Source organism: Dipodomys merriami, unplaced genomic scaffold (assembly GCF_024711535.1).
Source record: "Dipodomys merriami isolate MVZ:Mamm:240054 unplaced genomic scaffold, mDipMer1.0.p SCAF_249, whole genome shotgun sequence".
Lineage (NCBI taxonomy): Eukaryota > Metazoa > Chordata > Mammalia > Rodentia > Heteromyidae > Dipodomys > Dipodomys merriami.
Genome location: NW_027203926.1, coordinates 734,586 through 760,936, shown reverse-complemented (window position 1 = coordinate 760,936; position 26,351 = coordinate 734,586). Strand labels below are relative to the sequence as shown.

General features: G+C 37.5%; 1 protein-coding gene and 1 non-coding gene across 3 annotated transcripts; both read right to left on the bottom strand.

The window, feature by feature from the left end:
- Positions 1 to 23,614, bottom strand: LOC138836107 (cytochrome P450 2C5-like). 2 transcript variants are annotated; one of them, XM_070034596.1, is made up of 9 exons: positions 23,419 to 23,614; positions 21,626 to 21,788; positions 21,312 to 21,461; positions 20,602 to 20,762; positions 19,099 to 19,275; positions 16,097 to 16,244; positions 9,390 to 9,577; positions 3,835 to 3,976; positions 1 to 523 (listed from the first exon to the last, which is right to left on the bottom strand). In XM_070034596.1, exons 1-9 carry the CDS (start codon positions 23,584 to 23,586, stop codon positions 342 to 344), a joined length of 1,479 nt encoding a protein of 492 aa, XP_069890697.1. In that variant the 5' UTR covers positions 23,587 to 23,614; the 3' UTR covers positions 1 to 341. The 2 variants fall into 2 exon arrangements, with proteins under 2 accessions (XP_069890697.1, XP_069890698.1); XM_070034597.1 differs by lacking the exon at positions 23,419 to 23,614 and adding an exon at positions 21,918 to 22,047.
- LOC138836124 (U6 spliceosomal RNA) lies at positions 7,473 to 7,579 on the bottom strand. Its single transcript, XR_011374907.1, has one exon. It is a non-coding gene; the product is annotated as a U6 spliceosomal RNA (small nuclear RNA).
- Positions 23,615 to 26,351: the final 2,737 nt, after the last annotated feature.

The following is a 26,351-nucleotide window of genomic DNA, read 5'->3' as shown; positions in this document are numbered from 1 at the left end:
TGACCAAAGGCACAAAAAATTATATTTATAAGGGATGATATACAGAGAAAGCAGTCTGACCTGTCACACGGTAATCATTTTTTAGTTTTATCACACTAACATATTAGTCAATCAGCATTAGAGAAGTATTGGCAAGGGGAGTCGTGAATAAAATTATTATAAAGCATAAGAGATTTTAGATGTCATAGTGCAATTACACAGGAATCCCTCCAAAATAGAGCAAGGATCTTCCTGGATCTGGAGGGAGGAGGGAGATGGGGCAGGAGAAGGAGGTGAGTGGTGGCTCAGAGGAGGGAACTGCAGATTGCTGCACAGCTGGAGCCAGACAGCAGAGCTCTTCTTTATACTGGAATGAAGCAGAGCTTGTATGGTGGTGGCAAAGAGGCAAGCCCATTCAGAACAGGAGTGATATCGAGGTCCTGTGGATCCATGAGAGGTTTCAGGTTGAAGTTCTGTAAAATGGTGGTTAGGAATAAAAACAGCTCCATGCGGGCCAGGCCTTCTCCAGCACAAAGCCTTTTCCCTGAAATTTTTGTAAAAAAAAACAAAAAACAAAAAACAAGTCAAAGCAAGAAATAACTCCATGTATACAAGTGTGAGAGTGTGAAGCATTGCATTTGTAACGGGTAAAAGAATGTGTCAATGTATTGAAAGCCTTGAGTTCAAACGCCAGTAATGCAAATCTTTTTTTTAAAAAGAAACTTTGACTGAGCACTAGTCCCTCAAGCCTTTAATCCTATCCACTCAGGAGGCAGATATCTAAGAATCACCATTCAAGCTAGCCCACTCAGGAAAACACCCAGGAGACTCTTATCTCCAATTACCCACTCTAAAATGGAAGTAGTACTGTGACTCAAGTGGTAGAGTGCTCACCTTGAATACAAAGAGGCTCAAGCACAGTGCCCAGGCCCTGAATTCAAGCCCAACAACCAAGAAAGGTAGAAAGGTAGAAAGGAAGGAAGGAAGGAAGGAAGGAAGAGAGAGAGGGAGGGAGGGAGGGTGAGAGACAGAAAGAGAAAGAAAGACGAAAGAAAGAAAAGAAAGAAAGAGAGAGAGAAAGAAAGAAAGAAAGAAAGGAAGAAAGAAAGAAAGAAAGAAAGAAAGAAGGGAAGGAAGGGAGGAAGGAAAGAAGGACGGAAGGGAAAGAAGGAAAGGAAGGAAGGAAGGAAGGAAGGAAGGATAGAAGGAAGGAAGGAAGGAAGGAAGGAAGGAAGGAAGGCAGGAAGGAAGGAAGGGAGGAAGGGAGGAAGGGAAACTTTGAACTTTAGTTAATAATAATGTGCCATTATTGATTTTCTTCTTATAGTGAATGTACCATACTAATGTATGGCACAGTTAGGGGAAAAGAGGAGTAAGCATGTAAGAACTCTAGGGACTTCCATCTTGATTTCTCTGTAAATCTAAAAACTTTTTTTGGAAAATAAAATTGACAAGGCCATACTGAAGCTACCAGCAAAAAAAAAAAAAAAAAGAATGTGTCAATGTGCCTTCAGTGAATTACCGAATGCACAGAGAGCAGGAAAGCTGTACAGATATCTGGGAATATGTAATCTTCACTAATACATTTGTTTGTTTGTTTTTAAAATCTGAGAATGGTAACACAGGCACACACAAACTTGTAAGTCTAACATAGGAGATTAATGCAGAAGAATCTCGAGGTGATAACCACTTTTGTCCTCTCTTCCCTCTTTTCTCTTTCTCTTTGCCAGGTTGTGGGTTGCCAAATTATTATATCATTACTCTAATATGTTCCCTGCTAAAGGAAAGGCTCATAATTCCAGAAGATCTTTTGGCTTCCAATTGTACTTTTTTCCTGTGGTTGAGATAAGGATTTAATACAGTCTGTCCTCAACCTTATGACCTATTCCCATCCTTCTCTTTTAGTATTATCCCTACTGATCAGAAAGGAATGTGATCATGTGTTTGGGATTTTCTCTTAACCTTTGTACCTATAGAATAGTAAATATGTAGGAGTGCAGGACATAGACCTACCCATGACTCTAAGTGGAATTCATCACATGTAAAAATAGTGGTAGGAAATACTGCTTTCCAAGTCAACACAGAAGTCAAATCTTGACACTGTCATTAACCACCCATGTGGGGTAAGTTAGTAAAATATCTGAGCCTTATTTTCTCCTAATATTAAATGGGGATGCTAATAATTCCTTCATGAAATGTTGCTGAGAAATTAAAATAAGAATAGGATTTATTACAATTTTAAACAAAATTTCATTATTTATTTATAAAAAGTTTGAGTCTCAGGTTTCAATGATACACTTTGTATGTTCTAGAGACATCTATGTTTTTCTAAGAAAACCCATTCATATTGCTCATGTGAACTGTCCCCAGAAAAATGATGAACAATTTTTGCATTTTAATATTGACAGCCCAACTGTCCATTTTATCAGCCTACATTAAATTACAAAGTTTAAGTACTACATCATGAAATTCCTTTTGGCTATGATACATTTCCTATAGACATCAAGACACAGACCACATTTCATGTCCTTTCTTGTGCTCTTTGTGTCCCTTCAAGCCATAAAATCCTCCCCTCATTCAGCTTCCCAAATATCATATTCAGATTTTCACTGACACTCAAATCATTTGAAACCATAATTTTCTCATTATTTAAAATGTTTCCCTTTGTGTAAAAAAAAAAGTGAATTTTTGAAGAACGATCACTGCCTTTCCCATGGTATCTATATGACAGATGTAAAGCAGATACCAAGGGTCAGGTCATTAGTTGGGTGCCAGTGGCTCATGTCTACAATCCAACTACTCGGGAAGCTGAGATCACAGGATTATGATTAGAAGTGAGCCTGGAGAAAGAAAGTCCCTGAGACTCTTACATGCAATTATCCACCAAAAAGCAGAAGTACTGCTGTGGCTCAAAGTGGGAGAATGCTTGCATTGAGCAACAAAGGTCAGGAACAGGGCCCAAACCCTGATTTCAAGCCCCACAACTGACAATAAAAATAACCCCAAAACCAGAAAAATAAAGAAACAAACAAAAAAGACAAAAAGTCACAGTGTCAGTGAAGGAGGGCTGCTCCCTGGTCAGACACATAGCACACATACTGCAGGTGTGGGGATACAATATCCAGACACATGTCTTAGACTGAAAGAAGAGCTGAGTGCTCTGTGATCATTGTGGGAAATCTACCAATATTTGACAGTTTCTGACAGTTTTGTAAAAAGTGTTCTGTTCTTGTGGTTCTTGACTTTCTTTCTAATGTTCTGCTCTGTCTTCGATCTACTATCTGTCCCTGTTGAAGTACCTTAAATGTCTTAAAATGTTGCTTATGCCATTTTCTGTTTAATAATCAAGTTCAAGGACATGACAAATGAGTTAATACTCCACCCACAAATCCTCATGTCTTGTCATCTGTGATGATCTTCCCTAACTGCCCTTTGGTGTACTTCTGTGTCTATTGGGAGAGAATCATTCTATAGAGAAGCCTGGGGGGTGATAAATGCCACAAAAAGATGTGGGAGGGACCTCTGATGAGATCATATTTTTCATTGTGAGTGAGGGCAGTATAAATGAGTTTCACTATTTAGAAAGAGATCATTATGATATATGTAAAGAATGAATGCCAGAATTGCTTGCTTTACCTTGTTGAACTTGGAAGAAATGAACGGAGAAACTGAGGTCTCGCTAATCTGATCAAACAGTGGAGATGCATAATGAACAGAAAAGTGCAAGGGCATTGAAAGTGCTGCTCCTAATCAGGAGCTTACGGGAAATATGCCAGCCCCAAGGAGGCTTTATATATGTTCCAACTGACATCCCCCCCAAAGTTATCCTGAGGTATGGAAATGAAATTGTATTACCTGCTGAGAAAGGCATAAAGTAGTTACTTTTCTTAAAGTTACCACTTTCATCCAAAAAGTGGCCAGGGTCAAACTTGTCTGGATTGGGGAATTCCTTGGGGTCATGCAACACAGATGTCAGTGATGTCAATATGGTTGTGCCCTGGGAACAATACACACAGATAACATAAGTTAATTAGATAGATAGATAGATAGATAAATAGATAGATAGATAGATAGATAGATAGATAGATAGATAGATAGATATAGCTATACATCTACATAGATTGATACAGATATATACCTAGATATATATAAACCTATGCAAATATATATAAACTATACATACATGCATATATATGTAAATAGAGACTCACACCTGTAATCCTAGATACTGAGGAGGCTGAGATCTGAGGACTACAGTTCAAAGACAGTGCAGGCAGGGAAGTCCATGATGCTGTTATCTCCTATTTGCAACTGTGGCTCAGAGTGGTAAACCACTTGAACAAAAAAGGTCAAGGACAGTGCTCAGGCTCTGAGTTCAAGCCCCATGACCACCACCCCATGACCCTCGCCAAAAAAACACAAAGCACAAATAGTTAAAATGGTGACAGATACAATGAGAATCACTTAGTTCAATCTTCTGGTCTGTAGGTAATGAAGACTTCCAAACAATGAACTGGCTTCAGAACCAAAATATATCAACACAGAATGTATGGAAAAAGGCAAGTATCTCCAAAGTTTAACAATTCTATAGCAATAGACATAAGGATATTGAAGAAGATTAAAGCCCAAAGAACTCAAATGCATGATTGCAAGAAAAATGATTTCAAGTGGCAAAAACGCCTATGCTTCTAGGTTGGAAAGATTAACATCATGAAAATGGCAATACTTCCCAAGGCTTTCTACAAATTCAATGGGATACCTGTCAATATTCCATCCTCATTTCTCAAGGAAATAGAAGAGGCAATCCAAAAATTCATATGGAACAATAAAAGACCCTGCATAGCTTAAACAATCCTCAACAGAAAGAACAGTGCTGGAGGAATATCAATACCAAATTTCAAACTATACTACAAAGCCATTGTAATCAAAACAGCTTGGTATTGGCACAAGAATAGACCTCAGGACCAATGGAATAGAATTGAAAACCCAGAAATGAACCTACAGACCTATAGCCATCTAATCTTTGATAAGGGAGCTAAAAAAGTAGAATGGAAGAAAGACAGCCCCTTCAGTAAATCCCCCAACAACAAATCTTCCAAGAAACAACTGCCCAATAAATTAGTGGGCTAAAGACTTAAAGGAAACTTCTGTGAAGAGGAAAGAAGGATGGCCAATAGACACATGAAGAAATGCTCAACCTCTCTAGCCATAAAAGAAATTAAAATCCAAACAACATTGAGATACTACCTCACCCATAAACTCTAATAACAACAGATGCTGGAGGGGATGTGGATAGAAGGGAACCTTACTGCACTGTTGGTGGGAGTGTAAACTTGTTTAACCACTTTGGAAAGTAGTATGGAGGTTCCTCAAAAGAATCCACAAAAAACCAGTTGTTTAAGGATACAGGTAGACCTGTTGCAACAATGAGAAGTACAAGTTGTCATGTCCAAAACGAGCATTACAACTTCGGTCGGGGGTGGGGGGCGGGGGAAGGGGGGGCGGGGGGAAGGGGAGGGAAGGAGAAGGATTGGGATTGGGGGGGAGGGGGGAGGCTGGGAAGGGATGTGAAGGGTAAACAAAGGAGGAGGCTGCAATGCTTGGTAAGAAATGTATGCATTATCCTGCCCATGTAATTGTAACTCCTCTGTACAGTATGTTCACAAATAAAATTAAATTTAAAAAAAAAAAAAAAGAATCCACAGAGGCCGGGTGCTGGTGGCTCACGCCTGTAATCCTAGCTACTCAGGAGGCTGAGATCTGAGGATCGCGGTTCAAAGCCAGCCCGGGCAGGACAGACCGTGAGACTCCTATCTCCAATAAACCACCAGAAAACCGGAAGTGGCACTGTAGCTCAAGTGGTAGAGCGCTTACTTGAGCCAAAGACCTGAGGGACAGCGCCCAGGCCCAGAGTTCAAGCCCCGCGGCCGACCAAAAAAAAAAAAAAAGAATCCACAGAGAACTATCTTATGACCCAGCAATACCACTTTTGGGCATTTACCTAAATGATCACAAACAAGGCCACACTAAAGCTACCAGCATCACTATGTTTATGGAACCAACCCAGATGCCCCTCAGTAGATGAATGGATCAAGAAAATGTCTCCATCAGAAAGAATGACATTGCCCCATTTGTTAGGAAATGGAAAGACTTGTGAAAAATTATATTAAGTGAAGTAAGCCAGGCCCAAAAAAATTTAGGTCCCATGGTTTCCCTTATTTGCAATAACTAGTATATGTCTGAGTCAAGCAGAAAAGGTCCAATAAGTTGATGTTAGGGAAATGAACCCTAAGATATGTATTCAAATGTTTTTTTTCTTTCATGCGATTGTTTTTTAACATATTTATAAGATTATTTCTTTGTTGCTTTGTATGTTACTCCCCCCATGGTATAATCCCTTCTTTCACTGTATTTGAGGTTGGTATAATTTGTGGAAGGGCATGCAAAAAACAAATGATTTAAATAGGGATACAGGTCGATCCATTTCAACAATGAGATGTACAAGTCGTTATGTAGAAAAACAAAATTTACAACTTTAGAGGGGGGGCGAGGAGAATTGGGTGGGTGGGTGGCGGGAGGATGGGATGGAATGGGAAGGGGAAAAAAAGGAGGAGGGTACAATGCTTGATAAGAAATGTACTCATTATCTTGCCCAGGTAATAGTAACTCCTCTGTACAGTGTTTTGACAATAAAAATTAAAATTAAAAGAAAAATTTTTTCAAAAAAATGATTTCAATAAAATAAAAAGAGCAAGTATAAAAAATGAGTGAATTTGAAATGGATAAAAATAAACAGCTAAATGAAGTAAGACAAACAATGCAATATATAAATGAGGAGTTCAATAAAGATACAGAAATATTAAAAAATAGTTAAACTAAAATTTTGTAAATGAAAAGCTATATGAATAAAAAGAACTCATTAGAAAAGAGTAAATCAAATTGAAACAGAATATCAGGGATCAAGGAAAAAGTAGATAGATTAGTCGGATGAAGAACTAGGTGAAAAGTATGAAAAGATTATACAAGCCCACCTTGGGAACTTGAAAGGTCAAACCTATGGAACATAGACATAGAGGCTGAAGAAAAGGCCCATGCTAAAACAATACAAAACATAGTCAATAAAATGATGTGAGACTATTTCCTAAATCTTTACAATCCAGGTACACGAGGTTTTTAGAACAGCAAACAGACCATATCAAAAAAGACTCACTCCAAGACACATTATAGTTAAACATTAAATATTCAGAAATAGTAAACAGTACTGACAGCTGCCAAAGAAAAGCAATGAGTCATCTATGGTGTCAGGCCCATCAGCATAATACCAGAGTTCTCAACAGCAGAAACCTTAAAAGCAAGAAGGGCATAAAGCAATAGAAGGTCAACAACTACCCATCCAGAATACAATGAATGCATTTGCTTATCAGTCCTTCCTCCATTCCTGTGCCCCTAATATCCCTCCTCCAGTGTTTCCATTGCCTGGTATTCGTTTTGATAACAATATGGAATGATTCACAAATTTGAGAGGCACCCTTATGCAGGGGCCATGCTAATCTTCTCTGTATTGTTTCTTTTTTACTATATGTGCTGCCTAAGACAGCACCAAACTAAAATTTTAAACACATAAAAAGTAGAAACCCAGGCATTCACACTGTGAGACCATACGAGGATACTTTGGGGAGAACACAAAGGTTCAATGCCTAGGTGCATCTGATCATACAAAGAAATATTTATTGGAATGAACTCCAGGAAATGAAAATGAGGGTTTTATCCTTCTTTTGCTGTTTTTTGTTTTCTTCCTCTTTGTTCTGTTTGTTCATTTATCTGTCTTTGGGAGTGTAAGGGGAGGCACAGAAATGGAGGGACAAAGGGTGAACAAATGCAGCAGTGGCACTCACCAGACACTATGTTCAAAATGAACTGTACAACTTGTGGATGGCGATGGGAAGGAAAAACTGGGAGAGAGCCAAGGAAGGGGTGGCAGTGTCCAAGAAGAAACCTACTGTACCTGAATTATGTAACTGTAACCCCTCTGCACATCACCTGTATAATTAAAACTTTTCAAAGAAGAAGAATCATTACAGAGAATAGATCTGATTCAAAATATTACCATGTTTATGTTCAAAATTCATACATATGTAAGAACACAGTGCAAACTTCCCTAATGTTATTTTTTTAATCTACTTAAGATACCAGAATTGACTGTGAAATACCAAGCTAGAAATCTTTTCTGCCAATCATAACGAAACAAAGATGACCACTAAAATCTATTTTGTTTACACCATCTGGCTGCCAGTACAAAAATTCAACAAAGCACAATTATAGGCACAAGAATGGGAAAAGCAAGCGGAATCTATTAAACCAGATATTATTGTAATACACTCTTCAATTCCGAACACATCTACAGAGAATTCATTAGCAATGACTAGTAAATTTCATGAGTCTACATTTCATGAGGTCATCAGAATGATTAAAGCAATTATGTTTCTATATATCAGGTACAAATGATAGCAAAGGCATCAAAAAATAATAGCAATCAAGCCAGGCACTGGTGGCTCATGTCTGTAATCTTAGCTGCTCAGGAGGCTGGGATCTAAGGGTCATGGTTCAAAGCCAGCCCAGGCAATAAAGTCCATTAGTCTCTTATCTCCAGTTAACCACCAGATAACTGGAAGTGGAACTGTGTTGCAAACTGGTAGAGCACTAGCTTTGAGCAAATGAGCTCACGGACAGTGCACAAGTCAACAAGCATGAAAGCCAATGAAAACCTAAAAGAGTAATAGGCAAAGCGCTATGAATTTAAACAAAGTCTATGAATTTATTTGTAATCTACTCTATTGAAAACAAAATATTACTTGGAAAATAAAGGAAGGCATAGGTAAATTGGAAGCATGACTCATTCATGAATTGAGGAAATCAAGTTAACATTTTCTCCCAAATTTATCTATAACTTTACTGGAGGCATAACATATATCCCAGCACAACATATTGGGCAATTGATAAATAATAAGTTTTTGTACTCATTTGGTAATACAAAAACTAAGCATAGCCAAAAGATCAAGGAGGAGGACAAGGAGAAGAAACAGGAATAGAAGGAGTAGGAAGAGGAGGAGGAGGAACAGCAGCAGGAGAAGGAGGAACTAGAAGAAAAAAAAAGACAACAAGACCAAGGAGAAGACCCTAAAACAAAAAGAATTTAAGGGGTAGAACAAAATTGGGATTCACAGTGTGGGACACCAGGGATAATTTTGCCTGGATATACAACCCCAAACTTGCTATACCACAACCTCTCCTGAGCAGCCAACTGTAAGACTTTTGCAGCTCTCTCAGGTGGTATGGAGGAGAAGAATCCTGCAGTGACCTCAAGAACTCAGGCTCCCTATGGAGGCTCAGTAGAAAAGAAACAAGCTCACCTTGGGAATGACGTAGTCTCTGAACTTAATGTCACAGGTCACTGCATGGGGCAGGTTCATTGGTAGGAGATCAATGTATCTCTGGATCTCATGCAGCACAGCATCTGTGTAGGGCATTTGGCTCCGGTCCTGCATGCAGGGGCTGCGGTGCCTGCCAATCACATGGTCAATCTCTTCCTTCACTTTAGCTGGTGAGACATAATAAGAAATGGTGAAGTAAGGTTCAATGAAGTAAGGTTACTTCATTGTTGGTGGGAGTGTAAACTTGTTCAACCACTTTGGAAAGCAGTATGGAGGTTCTTCAAAAGACTCCACATAGAGCTCCCCTATGACCCAGCAATCCCACTTTTGGGCATTTACCTAAATGCTCATAAACAAGACCACGCCTAAGTTACCAGCACAACTATGTTTATTGCACCATTATTTACCATAGCTAAGATATGGAACCAACCCAGGTGCCCCTCAGTAGATGAATGGATCAACAAAATGTGGTATATATACACAATGGAATTCTATGCCTCCATCAGAAAGAATGACATTGCCCCATTTGTGAGGAAATGGAAAGACTTGGAAAAAATTATATTAAGTGAAGTAAGCCAGGCCCAAGGAAACATAGGTCCCATGGTTTCCCTTATTTGCAATATCTAGTATATATATATATATATATATGAGTCAAGCAGAAAAGGTCAGATAAGGTGATAGGAAAATGAGCCCTAAGATATGTATTTAAATGTTTTTTTCTTTCATGCATTTGTTTCTAAAGCATTTATATGATTATTTCTTTGTTGCTTTGTATGTCCTTCCCCCACAGTATAACCCCTGCTTTCACTGTATTTGATGTCAGTATAATTTGTGAATGGGAAGGGGAAAAATAAGTCATTTAAATAAGGATACAGGTGGACCCATTGCAACAATGAGAAGTACAAGTTGTCATGTGGAAAATGAACTTTACAACTTTGGTGAGGGGGTGGGGAGGATTGGGTGGGGGGTCGGGGGGAGGCTGGGAGGGATGGGAAGGGTAAACAAAGGAGGAGGCTACAATGCTTGATAAGAAATGTACACATTATCTTGCCCATGTAATTGTAACCCCTCTGTACAGTATTTTCACAATAAAAAAAAGAAGAAAGGGCAAAACAGGAAGAAAGAGACACATTGATCATAGTAAGTCACTGCTAAAAAAATTGTGATAGTGAATCTTAACAAGATTTGAAGTAAAAAAATTCAAATCCCATGGAGTATTAAGACTTCAGCATGTACACACATCATCCTCCTGCTTAGTAGCCTTATAATGAGTTAATCAAGGCATAGAGGTTAGTTTCTTGTTAAGAAAAACACACAAAAAAGACTATTAATGTACATTTAATATAGTTTATATATTGTAGTAAAATACCTTTATGTAGTACAACTTTATTTAATATGTAAGAAGTTTATTATCATAGGAATGATATTCTTATAAATCTGCAATAATAAAACATTTTAAAATAAAGGGAATAAAATATTGACAATAAAAGTACATTTTGAGGACACTATTATCTTCATTTATATCTCCAATTTTCACAAATCTCCACAAATATGAATGGTAATTCATGGGCTAGCCAACATAAATTGTTCTAAGTATCACTTTTAAGATGTTAATAAAATAGTCCCATTTTGTTCAAATTCAGAAATATTTTTGTTGATAAAAGAGATAATTTTAAATTAAAGTGCCTCTCAAATTCTATTAGTTTATGGATACTAAGTAAATAATGTGCCCTTTTTTGCTGTAGTTGATATGAAGAGAAGAATATATTTCACAAACTAGGACATAATTAAGTGAAACTATGAATGAATGTATATTATAGGGATTGACTTTGGTCCAGACACATTGCAATGCATGAAAGGCTTGCTGAATTGAAACAGCTATTTAATTGTACAGCTATTTAATAATAAAAATGAAAACCTTTGTATGCATCTATGGAAGTATCAGCATTAAATACTTTTGTACAATACATGTAAACTAATAAAAATGCAGAAGAAGAAATGATAGTCCTCAAAGAAAAACAAAAATAAACATTATTTTTATTTTCAAATAAGTAATAATTAAGCATTATATAAATAGTGTATGGGCTGGGAAGGTGGCTCAGAGGTAGAGCACTTGCCTTCCATGCCTGATGCCCTGGGTTTTCTATTCCTCAGCATCACATAAGCAGAACAAAAAAGCTGGAAGTGGTGTTGTGGCTCAAATGGTAGAGCGCTAGCCTTGAGCTGAAGAGCTGAGGGACAAGGCCTAGGCCCAGAGTTCAGGCCCATGACTGGACTCAAAACAAAAAAAAACACAAAAACACAAATAGTGTATATCTTTGTGTATGCATGTGTACAGTGTACAGTACTAGTCACATTATTGAACCACTTTCTGATGATATCCATATTGGACATTGTAGAATCTGCTTTGGAAAATTATGTTCATTTTCTAAACAATGATGCTTTCTTTTTTCTTCCACTAGACTTGCACCTTGAATCAGGGCCTGGCTGCAGTCCTTGAGCTTCTTTGTGCTCAATAATATGTACTTTGTGCTCTAGTACTTGATCCACAAAACCACTTCTGGCTTTTTCTGAGTAGTTTATTGGAGATAAGAGCCTCATCGACTTTAATACCTGGCCTGACTTCAAATTTCAATCCTCAGTTATCAGCCTCCTGAATACATAGGAAGCCAGGTGTGAGCCACCGGTGCCCAATGCCCAGTTGATTTTTTAATCATTTTAGAAGATATTTATTGATATCCTAGCATGGGAGAGTAAAACGTGCATTCATATCTCTGTCTTATATATTTACCCACATCTACAAATAGGCATATAGAGATAAACATGTATGTTTCCCTTTACTTCATTCACAACAATATACTAGATAAAACATCAGTTTTTTTTATTTGAAAATACTGTACAGAGGGGTTACAATTACATGGGAAACATAATGAGTACATTGTATCCTCCTCCTATGTTTCCCTTTCCATCTCTTCCCATCTTCAAGCGGCCATCCCCCAATCCGCCCTGCACCCCTACCCCCACCAAAGTTGTGAAGTTCATTTTCGACATAACGACTTGTACATCTCATTGTTGCACTGGGTCCAGCTGTATCCCTATTTAAAAGATTTGTTTTTCCCCTTTCCCTCCACAAATTATAAAGACATCAAATACAGTGAAAACTGAGGTAATACTATGGGGAGGGACATACGAAGCAACAAATAAATAATCTTATAAATGTGTTAGAAACAATCCCATGAAAGAAAAAAAACATTTGAATACATATCTTAGGGTTCATTTCCCTAACATCACCTTATCTGACCTTTTCTGCTTGACTCAGACATATACTAGTATTGCAAATAAAAAAAACCATGGGACCTATGTTTCTTTGGGCCTGGCTTACTTCACTTCATATAATTTTTTCCAAGCCTTTCCATTTCCTCACAAAGGGGGCAATGTCATTCTTTCTAATGGAGGCATAGAATTCCATTGTATATATATACCACATTTCTTGATAAACATAGTCATGCTGGTAGCTTTAGTGTGGTCTTAAAACATCAGATTTTGCACCAGTATTCACAGTTTCAATCATTCTGGCTCAGCAATATTGTTACTTGGGTGGAAATTGGAATTGCATTCCATTTATCGTACTTCCCATTTCTTTCTTATCAGTCAGTTCATGATTTTCTATTTTCTGACCTAGAATTATTTGAAAATGCAGAAATTCTTGTGTAAAACACCTAGCAATACATGATCAGTAAGTAAGAATTCTGAGACTCTTGTCCATGTCTCCTTCATTCTCAGTGTCTTCCTTCCCTCCTTGCATCATTGGTTTTTGGTTTGTTCTGATGTGGGTGTTATCTGAGTTTGTAGCAGCCTCAGTGTGTTTCAGATTACACCATAAACTTCCTGTCCTGGTTTCTGGAATCCATGATTTCCTTAACTTGGTTTGAGATAACTGAACAAAATGCATTACACCATATTATACCATATTGGGTGAAAAAAGAGATAATGGGGTATCAAGTTTATGGCTGATATGGAAGTCTACTCTCCCATCTTTTCTTTTTACTCTCAATAATTTTTTTTTGGGGGGGTCCTGTATTGGGGCCTGAACTGTGGGCCAGGGCATCGCCCCTCAGCTCTTCAGCTCAAGGCTAGTGCTCTACTACTTGAGCCATAATGCCACTTCGGGCTCTTTTTCTGCTTATGTGGTGCTGAGGAATCGAACTCAGGGCCTCATGCATGCAAGGCAAGTGCTCTACCATGGAGCCACCTTCCCAGCCCACCCTTAAGAATTATGATGCAATCCCATCATCTCTTGATATCTGACCTAGTTGTGTCTTTCTGAAACTTGTGATGATCTTCTTTCTAACCCTGGTATTCTGGAATGCTACAACTTTATGCTGAGTGAAGGCTTTTACCCCTTTATTCTGCTGGACACTTAGAGAGAATTTTCTATCAAATTGGTAAAATATGGAGGTTCTTAGAGTTCTTCAATATGGAAAAATTTCAGGAAAAAAGACAGACAGAAAGTTGTGCATCACCTGCAGGCAATGTGATCAAAAAGGAACCCTACTGCATTGTTGGTGTGAGTGTAAACTTCTTCAACCACTTTGGAAAGCAGTATGTAGGTTCCTCAAATGATTACACATACAGCTCCACTATGATCCAGCAATCCCCCTTTTGGATTTACCCAAACAATCACAAACAAGGCTATACTAAATCTACCAGCACAACTATGTTTATCGCAGCATTATTCACCATAGCAAAGACATAGAACCAACCCACATGACCCTCTGTAGATGAATGGATCAAGAAAATTTGGTATATAACATATATATATATATATACATATATATATATATATATATATATATATATATAACTAGTATATGTCTATGACTAGCACAAAAGGTCAAAGGCTATGTACATATTAACATACAAGGTGATGCTAAGTGAAATGACCCCAAAGATAGAGACACAAGAAATTTTATCTTTTTCGCTGTTGTTTTCAATGTATTTATAATGTACTATGTAATATTTTTGTTTCTTTTGTATGTTCGTCCCTTATGGTATAACCACTGTCTTCACTGTATTTGATTCCAGTGCCCTGCATCTTGTATAAACATTTTTCTAATTTGGGGAAGGGAAGGGAAATAACAAAATGCTGAAACAGGATACAGGTTGACCCATTGTAACAATGAGATGTAGAAGACACTATGTTGAAAACCAACTTTACAACTTTGTGGGTGGGGGAGGGAGGAAGTTGAGGTGGCAAGGAAAGGAATGGTAGGGGAAAAACAAAGGAGGGGATAACAATGTTCCATAGGAAATTTACTCATTACCTTTTTCATGTAACTGTAACCCCTCTGTACAGTGTCTTTACAATAAAAGATATATCCAAAAAAAGTTATGCATCAAAAACAAGAGAGCTTGGCCAGGCCTCTCAACTTTATACTTCATTGTCTTTTCCCAAAATTAATGAGTACAGAGTTCTTGAGAGAGAGAGAGAGAGAGAGAGAGAGAGAGAGAGAGAGAGAGAGAGAGAGAGAGAGAGAGAGAGAGTCAGTCTTCTTGGTGTGGAGAGAGTTTTCTTTTCACCTGAGGAGGTGTGATAAGAATTTGAACAAGGAGAGTCTGTTTGCTAAATTCTTTTCTATTTTCTTTGATATTGTTACTTCTAAATAGGAAATTTTATGAGGTTGGGGATGTGGCTTAGTGGTAGAGTGTTTGCCTACCATGCATGAAGCCCTGGCTTTTATTCCTCAGTACCACATACACAGAAGAAGGCAGAAGTAGGGTTGTGGCTCAAGTGTAGAGTGCCAGCCTTGAGCAAAAGAAGCTCAGAGACAGTGCCCAGCCCCTGAGTTCAAGCCCAGGACTGGCAAAATAAAAAGGGAGAAACTTTATGGGAATTTTGGAGATATAGCTTGGTATTTCTTCCCTCAGAACTATTCCTGTTACCACATTTAGGTGAAAGCAACATGTGTCTGGCTCAGGTATTTTATCACAGTTACATCTATTCTGAGTATCAGAATTTTGGTAGACATCTTATACAGTTAGTATTCTCTTCTCCTTTTTGTGGTGAGAGGTCTGATTTTCATTTAAATTATTTTATAATATCTCCTACAACTTTACATAGTGTTTCCACACCTAAAACTCTATAAATACAAAAGAACATTGTAAATGATAAAAATTACCGATGCCCTTGTAAAATTCTAACTTTACCAAACATAAGTTTTATGGACTTAGACTTCTGAAATTGTAAAATACCTTCTGGTATGGCATCTATACATTTCCAATGAGAAAATATTCAGGAATGGAATTTATCTCATAGTTCCTCATTAATTTCTAGGATTGTACTTATGCATTGGTGACAAGAGAACTCTTTGGCTTATAGCAGCATTAGAATAGTTAGAATGAGGAAAAATATATAGAAGAACCCTTTGTAAAAGCTGGAGTTTTGGGTGTAAAATCAATGTGTTATTGTATGTCAATTTATGCTAGAGCAGTTTTCCAATGAGTACCTGCCAGAAAATCCAGACCCATGACAGAGTTTTGCTGCTTTTCCTACTATATTGTTCTTTTCACTTGTCTCTGATTTCAGCTGATGTTGAGCTGTAAGACATATCTGACAAGGCAAATCACTACCAGCATCTTTCCTATATTTTCCGAAGATTTACCTAGGTCTCCCCCTGTGCTCCTACCTGTGACTTGAGGGTGCTTCAGCAGGAGCAGCAGGGAGTATCTCAGTGTTGTGCTCGTCGTTTCTGTCCCAGCACCAAATAAATCAGATGCAACCATGGTCAAATTTTCATTAGTAAATTCCGATGATTCGTTGTGATTTTCCTGCTCCTAAGATTTGATGCAATTATATTATTTTCCAGCATATTTGATGACAGTGAATTCACAATATCTCACAGTGGTATGGAGTTGGAGAGTAAAGGAATAAGAGCAATGCACAATTGACAGTGGGATGGTGACTAGTTTAGACTAAGTAAGGCTTCAGGCCTCCTGGGCTGTCCTGACTCTAACTGATCTGGGCTATGACTGAATCTGGGGTCATGAAACTCATCATTCATTTAAGCTACTAATAACTGAATTTACTCTAAATATTGAAGGATCAGAAAATTGAATACTGCAAGTAGGAAAGTTAGGGACATAGGTGTTGTAAGCCTGAAGCAAAAATCTGCAATTAAAATTTTTTTCAGTTGATGTTATTGAACAGTGTATGGACATTGTCCTTGAGCTTCTTTTCTCAAGGCTAGTGCTATACCACTTGAACCACAGCTCCACTTCACTATTTTCTGTTTAATTGGGAAATAAGAGTCTCAAAGACTTTTATGTCCAGGCTGCCTTCAAAGTTTGATCCTTAGATCTCAGCCCCTTGATAGTGGTTTTATAGGCATGTATCCTCATTACAATTTAACTTCTTGTATCACATATTTGCATATGCTCAATATTGCTTGTGAAAATGCTAAAAGGCAGCAAAACTTAGGAGTCACAAGGAATGAGAATGGGTTCCTCAAAACATGATGAGTCAGCAGATGGGAAGTATCAAGTCAGGTGGTCTAGGGAACCTGAGTAGGAATGACTAGGAGAGCATGAGCTGAAGTGACACTAATCATGAAGACAAAAAGTTTTCACATTAACTTGTCATTGGAACAAAGGAGAGAGGATGGATGAAGCAGTGCCAAGGACTGAGAAGATGGCCCAAACCAAGTTGTCAACAAGGCTGCAGTTTTAGATGTTCAATGAGGAAATCATTAAATGGTCAAAATACATCATTTTCTAACTGGTCCCTGGGCCAACATTAAGTCCATCATGCTTTTGTAATCTCCAGATGACTTACAGTGTGTCTAATAATATGTAATTAAAGCAATGAAAATGAACGGGTCCTCTCAACCTTTGTACTTTCTTGGAAAAAGGTCATCTCCTTTGACTATATCAACATCACATGCTTTGAAAGCTGGTCAAGTTAAACAAACTTTGGTAATACCTACTTTATGTACTTTTCTATGATCATCAAACTACAGGTAATCTTAAATCTTGAGGTCAACTTACTCTAGAATAATATGTTGAAACACCAATATTAAAGCTTCCATCAGTCACAATAAATTTGGAGAGTTAATAGTTGCAGGTCACATAGACTATTATACTCTAGGCTGTATCAATGTTGAAAAATTAATGGAATTCTAAATGAACAAAAATCGAATGATTCCATGTCATGGACTAAAACACTAATTTTATCTCATATGCTATCATCATGCAGGAGAAGTTAATACTACTAAGTTAAATAAAAGAGAAGAGAGTCTGTCATGAACAGATCTACCATACAAGAAGTCCTAAGGGGAATCAGCTTTCAAGTAGAAACTAAAGCATATTCAACAATAAATTCACACCAAGTCAAGAAATACATATCCTTGTTAAGTATAACCAAACAGAAAATATGAATGTTAATTATACTATTTTTTTAGTCAACCTATTTTTAGATTATATACATTTTTGGGGGGTTCTGTTGTGGGGCTTGAACTCTGGGCTTGGGCGCTGTCCTTGTGCTCTTCAGCTCAAGGCGAGCGATCTACCGCTTGAGCCACAGCACCACTTCTGGTTTTCTAGCGGTTTATTGGAGATAGGAGTCTCACAAACTTTCCAGCCTGGGCTGCCTTTGAACTTCGGTCCTCAGATCTCAGCCTCCTGAGTAGCTAGGATTACAGGGGTGATCCACTGGCGCCCAACTACATATTTTTTAAGGGAAATTTAGGAGGCAATAATCATAGATCAATTCTGTGGATGCCCAATATATTAAAGATGTAATCTGTGACAAAAACAACCAGAGAAGGATGCAATTGGAGGGGGGAGGATTAAAATTATAGTCAGTCAATAATGCACTCTAATTTCACACTAGACTGTCATAAGTGTGTTATAATAATCCAATGGTACATTATAAGGATTCAAACTTTGCTTAGTTGATTGCAGTATATTATATGTATATGATATCTATATTATCTATGCATTATCTATATGTATTTTATATATATGTTACATATATAACATACTCATTATATGTTTATGTGATGAAACATAAGGAAAACCTCTAAAATCTACATAAAGAAGATGAATTAGTAAACAAACAGAAGAGGTGAATTTGATTAAATTACATTATATGCATCTGTTACATATCACAATAGAAGCCTTTGCACAATAAATTTGTTAATAAAAATGTGAAAAGCATAATAAAATGATATTGTGATATATATTTTTTAAATACCACAACTGAAAATCCTTTATAAGGAAGATTAACTATGACCAATTAAGGATAATTCCAGAATTATTTCTTCAAAACCAATTCTGACTTACAGAAATTACAAAATATTCACATATTCTATTCTATACATTATATAATAATGAAACCCATCTTTACATAATGACACATATTTAGCAGGAAAATTGTTTCTATTCACCTGCCATGTGCATTCTGCTTCTCTTTATTATATTATTTTATATAAAAAGAGTAAATGTATCCTAATTATTTGAGAAATTAATTTTAAGTTTCCCAGGATGCTTAGTGTAGCTTTCTTTATATATAAACGGATAATTTACTTTTTCAAGCACTGCTGCTCTGTTTAAACATCTCCAGTAACAAAGACTAATTAATATTTCACAGAATGCTCAAGGATTCAAATAAATGCGATTTTTATCATTTTACCTGTTTCTTTTTAATAAGGAAACAATCAATCAAGTCTCTTGGATTGTTAACATCCAATGATTCTTCATGGTCATTTATTTTCTTCAAAATGTAATTATTTATATCATCAAAATTTTTTAGTAATGTTTTGTGACTTCCTGGTAGATAATCAATGAGACCAGGGAAAAGGTTGTAGATCTAAAAGCAAAAGTAATAACTTATTAAATATATTTGCATATACATACTATATACATATCATAGAAAACTTGGCTGCAAATAAAAATGACACATGCCTTCCATCTTGAAGGGAAATTCAAATGGAACATATAAATCAGAGGGGTTAAAGGATACCCTAAAATTCAGTCTCATGATAGAGTATCTAACCTCTCTGTGATCATATAGTTATTAACTTTTACAGAGTTTAAGCCATGCCAACTCTATAAAACATTCTGAAGAATTTTATAGTTCAATTTTGTCATTTCTCCCCAGGCTACTTCATCATCTAGGATCACAGTGGAATCAGCAAACACTCTGACTCTACTCAGTGATTCCTAGTAGTTCCTATTGTTGCAAATATGCTTCCTTTCTGAGGAAAAATACTTTGGCTCAGTAATAGCATGAATATGAGATGACTGATTGGAAAACAAACCTGTAGGAAATGTAAGCTTTCAGTAAGCACCAGGATATCCCCTGATCCACTGGGCATCTATCAGGACCTGAACAAAGCAATTTATAGGAAAATCCGTTTGGCATTTAATGGGAAATATCAAATTAATTGCTTGAGTTCATTAGCTTGAGTAAATCCTAAAGATTTAAACATCTTTCTCAGCTGATTACTTTATATTGTTTTTCTTCCATTTCTATTATTGTAGGTTAGCTGTCAAAGGTCTCATTTTGACATGTCCCTATATAAATAAAATGCATTTTTCCTTTTGGTGCCAGGAGCAGGGTTTGAACTCAGAGCCCCAGTCTTTTGCTTGGTTTTCTTGGTCATGACTGATTTTTGCTGACTATTTGGAAGATGGATTCTGTCAGACTTCTCTGCCCTGGCTGGCTCAAATCCTTGATCTTCCAGGTCTCACTCTCCTGAGTAACTAATGTTTATCTATGAGCCAACAAGGCCCAGCTATACAAAACATCTAGATGAGACAATAAATCTAGACTCCTCTGCTATTCTCTCATCATTTCCTTCCCTGCTTCCAAAACCAATTTCAACATGCTTCATTTTGGAACTGCAGAAAATGAACTAGACCTTATCTATTTTCCTGAAGTAATATCAATTGCAAATTGATCAAGGACCTTAATATAAAACCAGAAACTTTGGAGTTACTACAAAAATAGAGTAGAGAAAATGCTAGAATATGTGGCCATGGCAGTAACTACCTGAATGGCACTCTACCATTCTTTAGGTAGCATTGTTGGGTCCAAGTATTCACCTTACTAGTGGCTCTTTATTTAATTTGGGTCTGTTGAAAAAAAAAAAAAGACAAGTGTTTTCTTAGGAAGAAAAGATCTTGGCTTCACCTGTATCCATGGTGAACTCGCAATCCCAACATTGTCATTGAATTTGTCCATCAAGTTCATGAAGTTCTGGTCTTTATATTCAAAACGATTCTGGAAAACAATGGAGCAGATGACATTGCAGGGGGCACAGCCCAGGATGAAGGTCGGGTCACAGGGTGAGCCTGAAGAGTTAGAAACAAATGAAATATACATATGAAATACTGTACTCAGCCTTTGTCATCTTTACCATTTTATTACTATTTTACTTGTAAATTCCTCTAACAACCTAATATCCCATTTGTCTTAAACCTGCTTATCTTTTACCTGGAGCTTGAGTTGGCCAGTACCCCAATTATAGCATAAAACAAACAAACAAAAAAAACAAAAACCCTACAGTCCTGATTTTTGATTGGAAAACATCCCATTTCTGAAACAGAAGGGACTTAATGGAGCCTTTAATATCCCCCTCTAAAATTGTGATATAGGGCTGGGAAAGTGGCTCAGTGGTAGAGTGCTTGCCTTGCATGCCTGAGGCCCTGGGTTCGATTCCTCAGCACCACATAAACAAAAAGAAAAAAGCCGAAAGTGGCACTGTGGCTCAAGTGGTAGAGCGCTGGCCTTGAGCTGAAGAGCTGAGGGACAGAGCCCAGGCCCAGAGTTCAGGCCCCACTACCGGACCCAAAAAATATATAAACAAATAAATAAAAATAGTGATATACAGCAGCTCCCACCCTTGGTTTTCCTCAACTCCTCCACGAGGCAGCATGCTTCCTCTTGAACACGCTCTTCAATGCTCCTCTTCCCCATCCCCAAATTCCGCAAGGTCATGAGTGAGAAGCGCCTCATCTCTCTCCATCTGTGTCCATTGCTGAAAACAATTCCTAAATGAAGGGAAGCAGAAACATGGATAAAGTCAAGCAAGGAAAAGGAAGCTGACAGATGGCAGGTACAGGGATGGCCAAGCTTTGGCTCTTTTCCCATCCTACTTATCTACACATCCTCTGCCCACACACAAATATACACACACATGGATATGTACACTTACCAAGGCCTCTGTTAGCTTTTTCAGCCCATGGGAGCCTGCCTCTTCCAGAGAACTCCTCCCCATGGTCAATCAGAGCTTCCTTCACTGCTTCATAGCCATACAACACCACAGTGGGCTTCATGCCCAAATACAGAGTGAACACAGGGCCATAGACTTTTGAGAACTGGAAAATGAAAAGAAAAAAAAATACTAGTGAAAGAAGTCATTATTTGTTCCTCAGAGTGAGCCTGAGCAAAACTGATATCATCTTTGTATTTTTTATGCTTCTTTATTTTGGCAAATACTGTTATACCCAAGTCCCAGAGACCCTCCGACGACCACCGAGAGACCAGGGAACCCAAACTGCAAAATGCAAGGCTTATTTAACAAGCCAAGGCTCAGGCCTCCTCCCGTACCCCCGACACAGCAGAGGAAGGAAGGGGGCCCCGAGTAACAGTATAGCTGTGCTTATAAAGGAAAAAACCCACAAAATTACAGCAATGATATGATTAAGGACAAGTTCGATTCTAATTGGTCAGGAACCAGATGTCTGCTTGAGCCATCAAGGCTGACATCTCCTGTGGTTAATCTTCTACTGACTGGGTTTCGAAACCATCTTGTTCTGGGGTGTTCTGCAAACTTTAAATAAAAGTTCCCAAAAATATTGCACAGACATGTTATTGTTTCACTCATTTTTGCAACCTTTGCAACATTAACTTAGAACAGGAATTAGGGACTGACACAAGTTAACTTTTAGAAGCTGTCATAAATTGGCTTTAGTTTGGTTCTTACAACATAACTTAAAATATTGCAAAGATCATATGTTATAAAGGAGGTTTATTATAGCTGTCACTTAGAAATGGCCTATAATTGGCCATGCAATGGATGAGGCAGTTGATGCACCATTGTCATTCATCCTCACATCAAAACACACAGAAGGCTTGTCATGATTCACAAAGAACAAAACAAAGGTCTGTGGATTCTAAATTCATTTCTAGGGCCCCATTGATAAGGCTTATTGGACATTCCATGCTTAAGATATGTTTAATTCTCATTTGTACTCCTAACCAGTGTCAGATTACTGCTTTCAGATAGCCTCTGAAGCTCTTACTGGTGAGAATATTACTTCCTTTGACAAACAAGAGAAACTGCAGTTTTAAGTCATCACAGGTGTTTCTATAGGCAAGTGCAGTTTGGGATCTACCGGTATTAGAAGCAGAGGGTGGGCCCCGCAGAGGCTGCCCTAGTACATGAAACATCCTCCCAAACAATTTCTCACCCAGCAGCATTTTTTACTCCAGACAAAGTTTTATGCAAAAATCCAGGTGGACTCTGATACCATCAGTATCCCCTAAATGGTCTCGTGTCTTTATGTTCTCAAATCCTAACAGATAGTTCCTTTCATTCACTCACAGCTTCTCAGAGAAGTTAGTTTTCATGATTTAAAAAAAAATCAATGTCTAATATGCTATCTGAGTTTTTCAATCGAACTTTTATTCACAGAACTTTCCTAACCATGTAACTTCAGAAAAAAAAAACATCATAAATTTGACTGTCTAACTGAGATGGGGAGAACCATCCATAACATTTGCAACTTTGTAGCTGAGATTAAAATAGACAGTAACCCACTCACATAATACATTACTTTATTCCATGATTAATATACAAACTGGAAAAGTCAGAAGCATGTTACAATTTTTACAAGAATTTTGTTTTATGATAACAAATCATGCTATTCTACTTTCAGCTACATTTAAAATATGGTTTCATTCATATCTGTCAGAGAACACTGGCCAAACATGAAGAGTACTTACTTTGGTTAAAGATTTAGTGATGTCTTTAATATCAACCTGCAGTATATTTCCAATAATTGGGAAAGGAGTGGGACCTGGAGGGAGCTTCCTTCTCCCAGAGTTCTGTCTCCATACTGAAAAGAGAAGCAGACAGGAGAGACCCAGCACCAAGACAACTACTGGACCCATTGAGGTCTTCTCTTCTTCTGAGAGTACTGTGAGCTTGCACGGCAGACATTTTATAATGCTCCCTGAGACTGTAGGTGTGCCTCTTCAATGTTTTAGTCATGATTAGGTAGAAGTTTACTTTAACCTCTCTTCTGATTAGACTTTGTCCTGATGATAGACATAAAAGTAGAATGACCCGAGGGCACATAGGCAATTGTGATTTGGTTGCACTTGTTAGTGATCAAATACTGGTACTTAAAATACAAACCTCCCTGCTTTCAATGTTCAGTTATGGTTAAGAAGTATTAAAGTCAACAACTTAAACATTTTTCAAATATGGCATTCCTTTTTTATAAAAATTGTTGCTATTCTAAGGTAGATGTACAGAAGGGTTACAATTACATAAGTCAAAGAAAGAGTATTTTTCTTGATTCTCAGATTAGTGACACGTTGGGAAGTTTTGGAAATTAGGGTATTCTGTATTTTCCAGGAAATGTGTATTTAAACTTGTTTTTTTTTTTTTTTTGCTCTATACAACACTTCCAGATGTACTGTCACTACTGAGACTCTTCAACAAGTTGGTAGACTTGTCCATTGTTATTTCTAACTCAATGTAAAATACCTAGCATCAGTCATGAATTTTGAAAAGCCAAATATATATTGAGTACTGACCAAAAGTTGCAGGTCCTTGACCATTATACAACGGAAAAATGGAAAGCTAAGATCTTTATTATTTTTCTTTTTCTAGTGAGGTAAGGGAGGAGCAGGAGTACAGAACTGTAGATGCCACATGGCTCATAGGTGGAAGAGCAAGGGTTTCAGGGAGATGTCTCATGGCCATTGCCATGCACCATGGCTTCCTGAAGAACAGTCCTGGAATTCTCTTCCCACCACTGCAGCATTGAAACTTGCTCAGTAAACTGAAGGGAAAGCCTTTGTCATGTGATTTAGTGGTGCGGTAAGAGGAATGACAACTTTTCTATTTTTCATTCAAAACCAGAAAAGCTGTTATGCTGATTTTGTTCTTTTTAAGGAAAAGAAAATAAAACAAGATACAATGTTTGCATAAATGAACATGTCAATATGAAAGTCTCTTGTATAACTCATTGATGCCAATAAATAATACACAGTAAAGAAGGGACAGTATAGAGAGTAATAGTTACTGAATTATGTGGATATAATTGAGTCATCATGGATCATAAGGACATCTAAACTCAAGTAAAATACAACCACAGGATGCAACACTGAAAGACTCAAATACTACTAAATTAACATATAATGTTCCAAAAGTAATGCTTAAGTAAAGGTATGTTTGTAAGGATATCATATTTGTTCTAAATTGACTAGAGCAGGTAGTTTTAATTTTAATTTTTGGTGGCACTGCGATTGAAACTCAGGCCTTGCACTTACAAGTACAAAGTGCTATAACACTTAAGACACACCTCTATCCTTGCTTTAGTTATTTATTTTAAATATAGAATATTATATTTATGCTCACTCAAGCTATCCTGGACTATAATCTTCCTACCTAGCCCTCCACCAAAGCTAAAACTACAAGCACACACCCCCATGCCTGAGGCAGGGTTTTGCTATTTGTGCAAGTTGGCTCATTGCAGTCCTCTGAATCTTTGCTTCCTAAATGGCAGTTGCGCCTAATGGGATTACAGGCCTGAGCCACTGTACTTGGTCTCTTATCTTCCTTTGTATGGAAAATTAAAACTTGTTAAAATCCAGATGCCTATCATTTTTTCAGCCTTGTATATAGGGATTTTGAGATCTTACGTAGTTATCATAACCATTTTTATTGTCTCATTTTTCCTAGCCTGCCATTAAATTGTTCCCTTTTAGTGCTTAGACACTGAATATTAGATATTGAGGACATTGGTCAAAGTCATAAATACCAGTTAGTTGAACTGAGCCTAAAACACACATTTCCTTAGATTCTATTTCTGTCTTACATTAGCTATGATGTCTACATTCCCTTCCTCCAGAGGAAGACATTCAGTTCAATTGTGTTTACAAAAAATTCTTGACTTTGTTCTTAATCAGTGACATTCCAATAAATACACCTTTAGTTAATAATTAACAGAGTTCAGAAAAGTACGCATTTATAACCTTTAAAGTTTGAGTGACACCAGAGGCTGGAAAGCATGTTATGTAGAAAGACGAAGTGGTACTTGCTTGAACTACATAGCTATGGAAGAAAAAAGTATCACACCACCTTATTCTACATAAAACAAGCTCAAAAGTTTTGATGCATCTTTTTATACTGTGAGAAATAGATGCCCCTTCTTTGTTTGGTCTTCTTTCTGGTGAAATGAGGATCCCACATGACCCTTTTCCTCTTACAATAATATGAACAATCTTTGAGACCAACTAGTCAGAATTTTATTTTAAAAAAAAACATTTTTTTTTCCCAAAGATTGAGCACATGGTGACAAGGTAAGAATAGAACCAAATATCTGGGGCTGAGAAGGTGGCTTAGTGGTAGAGGGCTTGCCTTGTATGCCTGAGACCCTGGGTTTGATTTCTCAGCACCACATAAGCAGAAAAAAAAAGCTGGTAGTGGTGCTATGGCTCAAGTGGTAGCAGGCTAGCCTTGAGCTGAAGAGCTGAGGGGCAGCGCCCAGACCCAGAGTTCAGGCCCCATGACCAGACCAGAAAAAAAAAAAGAACCAAATGACTGGGTGGCTTTGCCACAGATCACTTTCACCTATTTGTGAAAATCTTCTCTTGGCCTTTATTCATTAACACTTCTCTATTCTACCATTATGACAAATACTTGA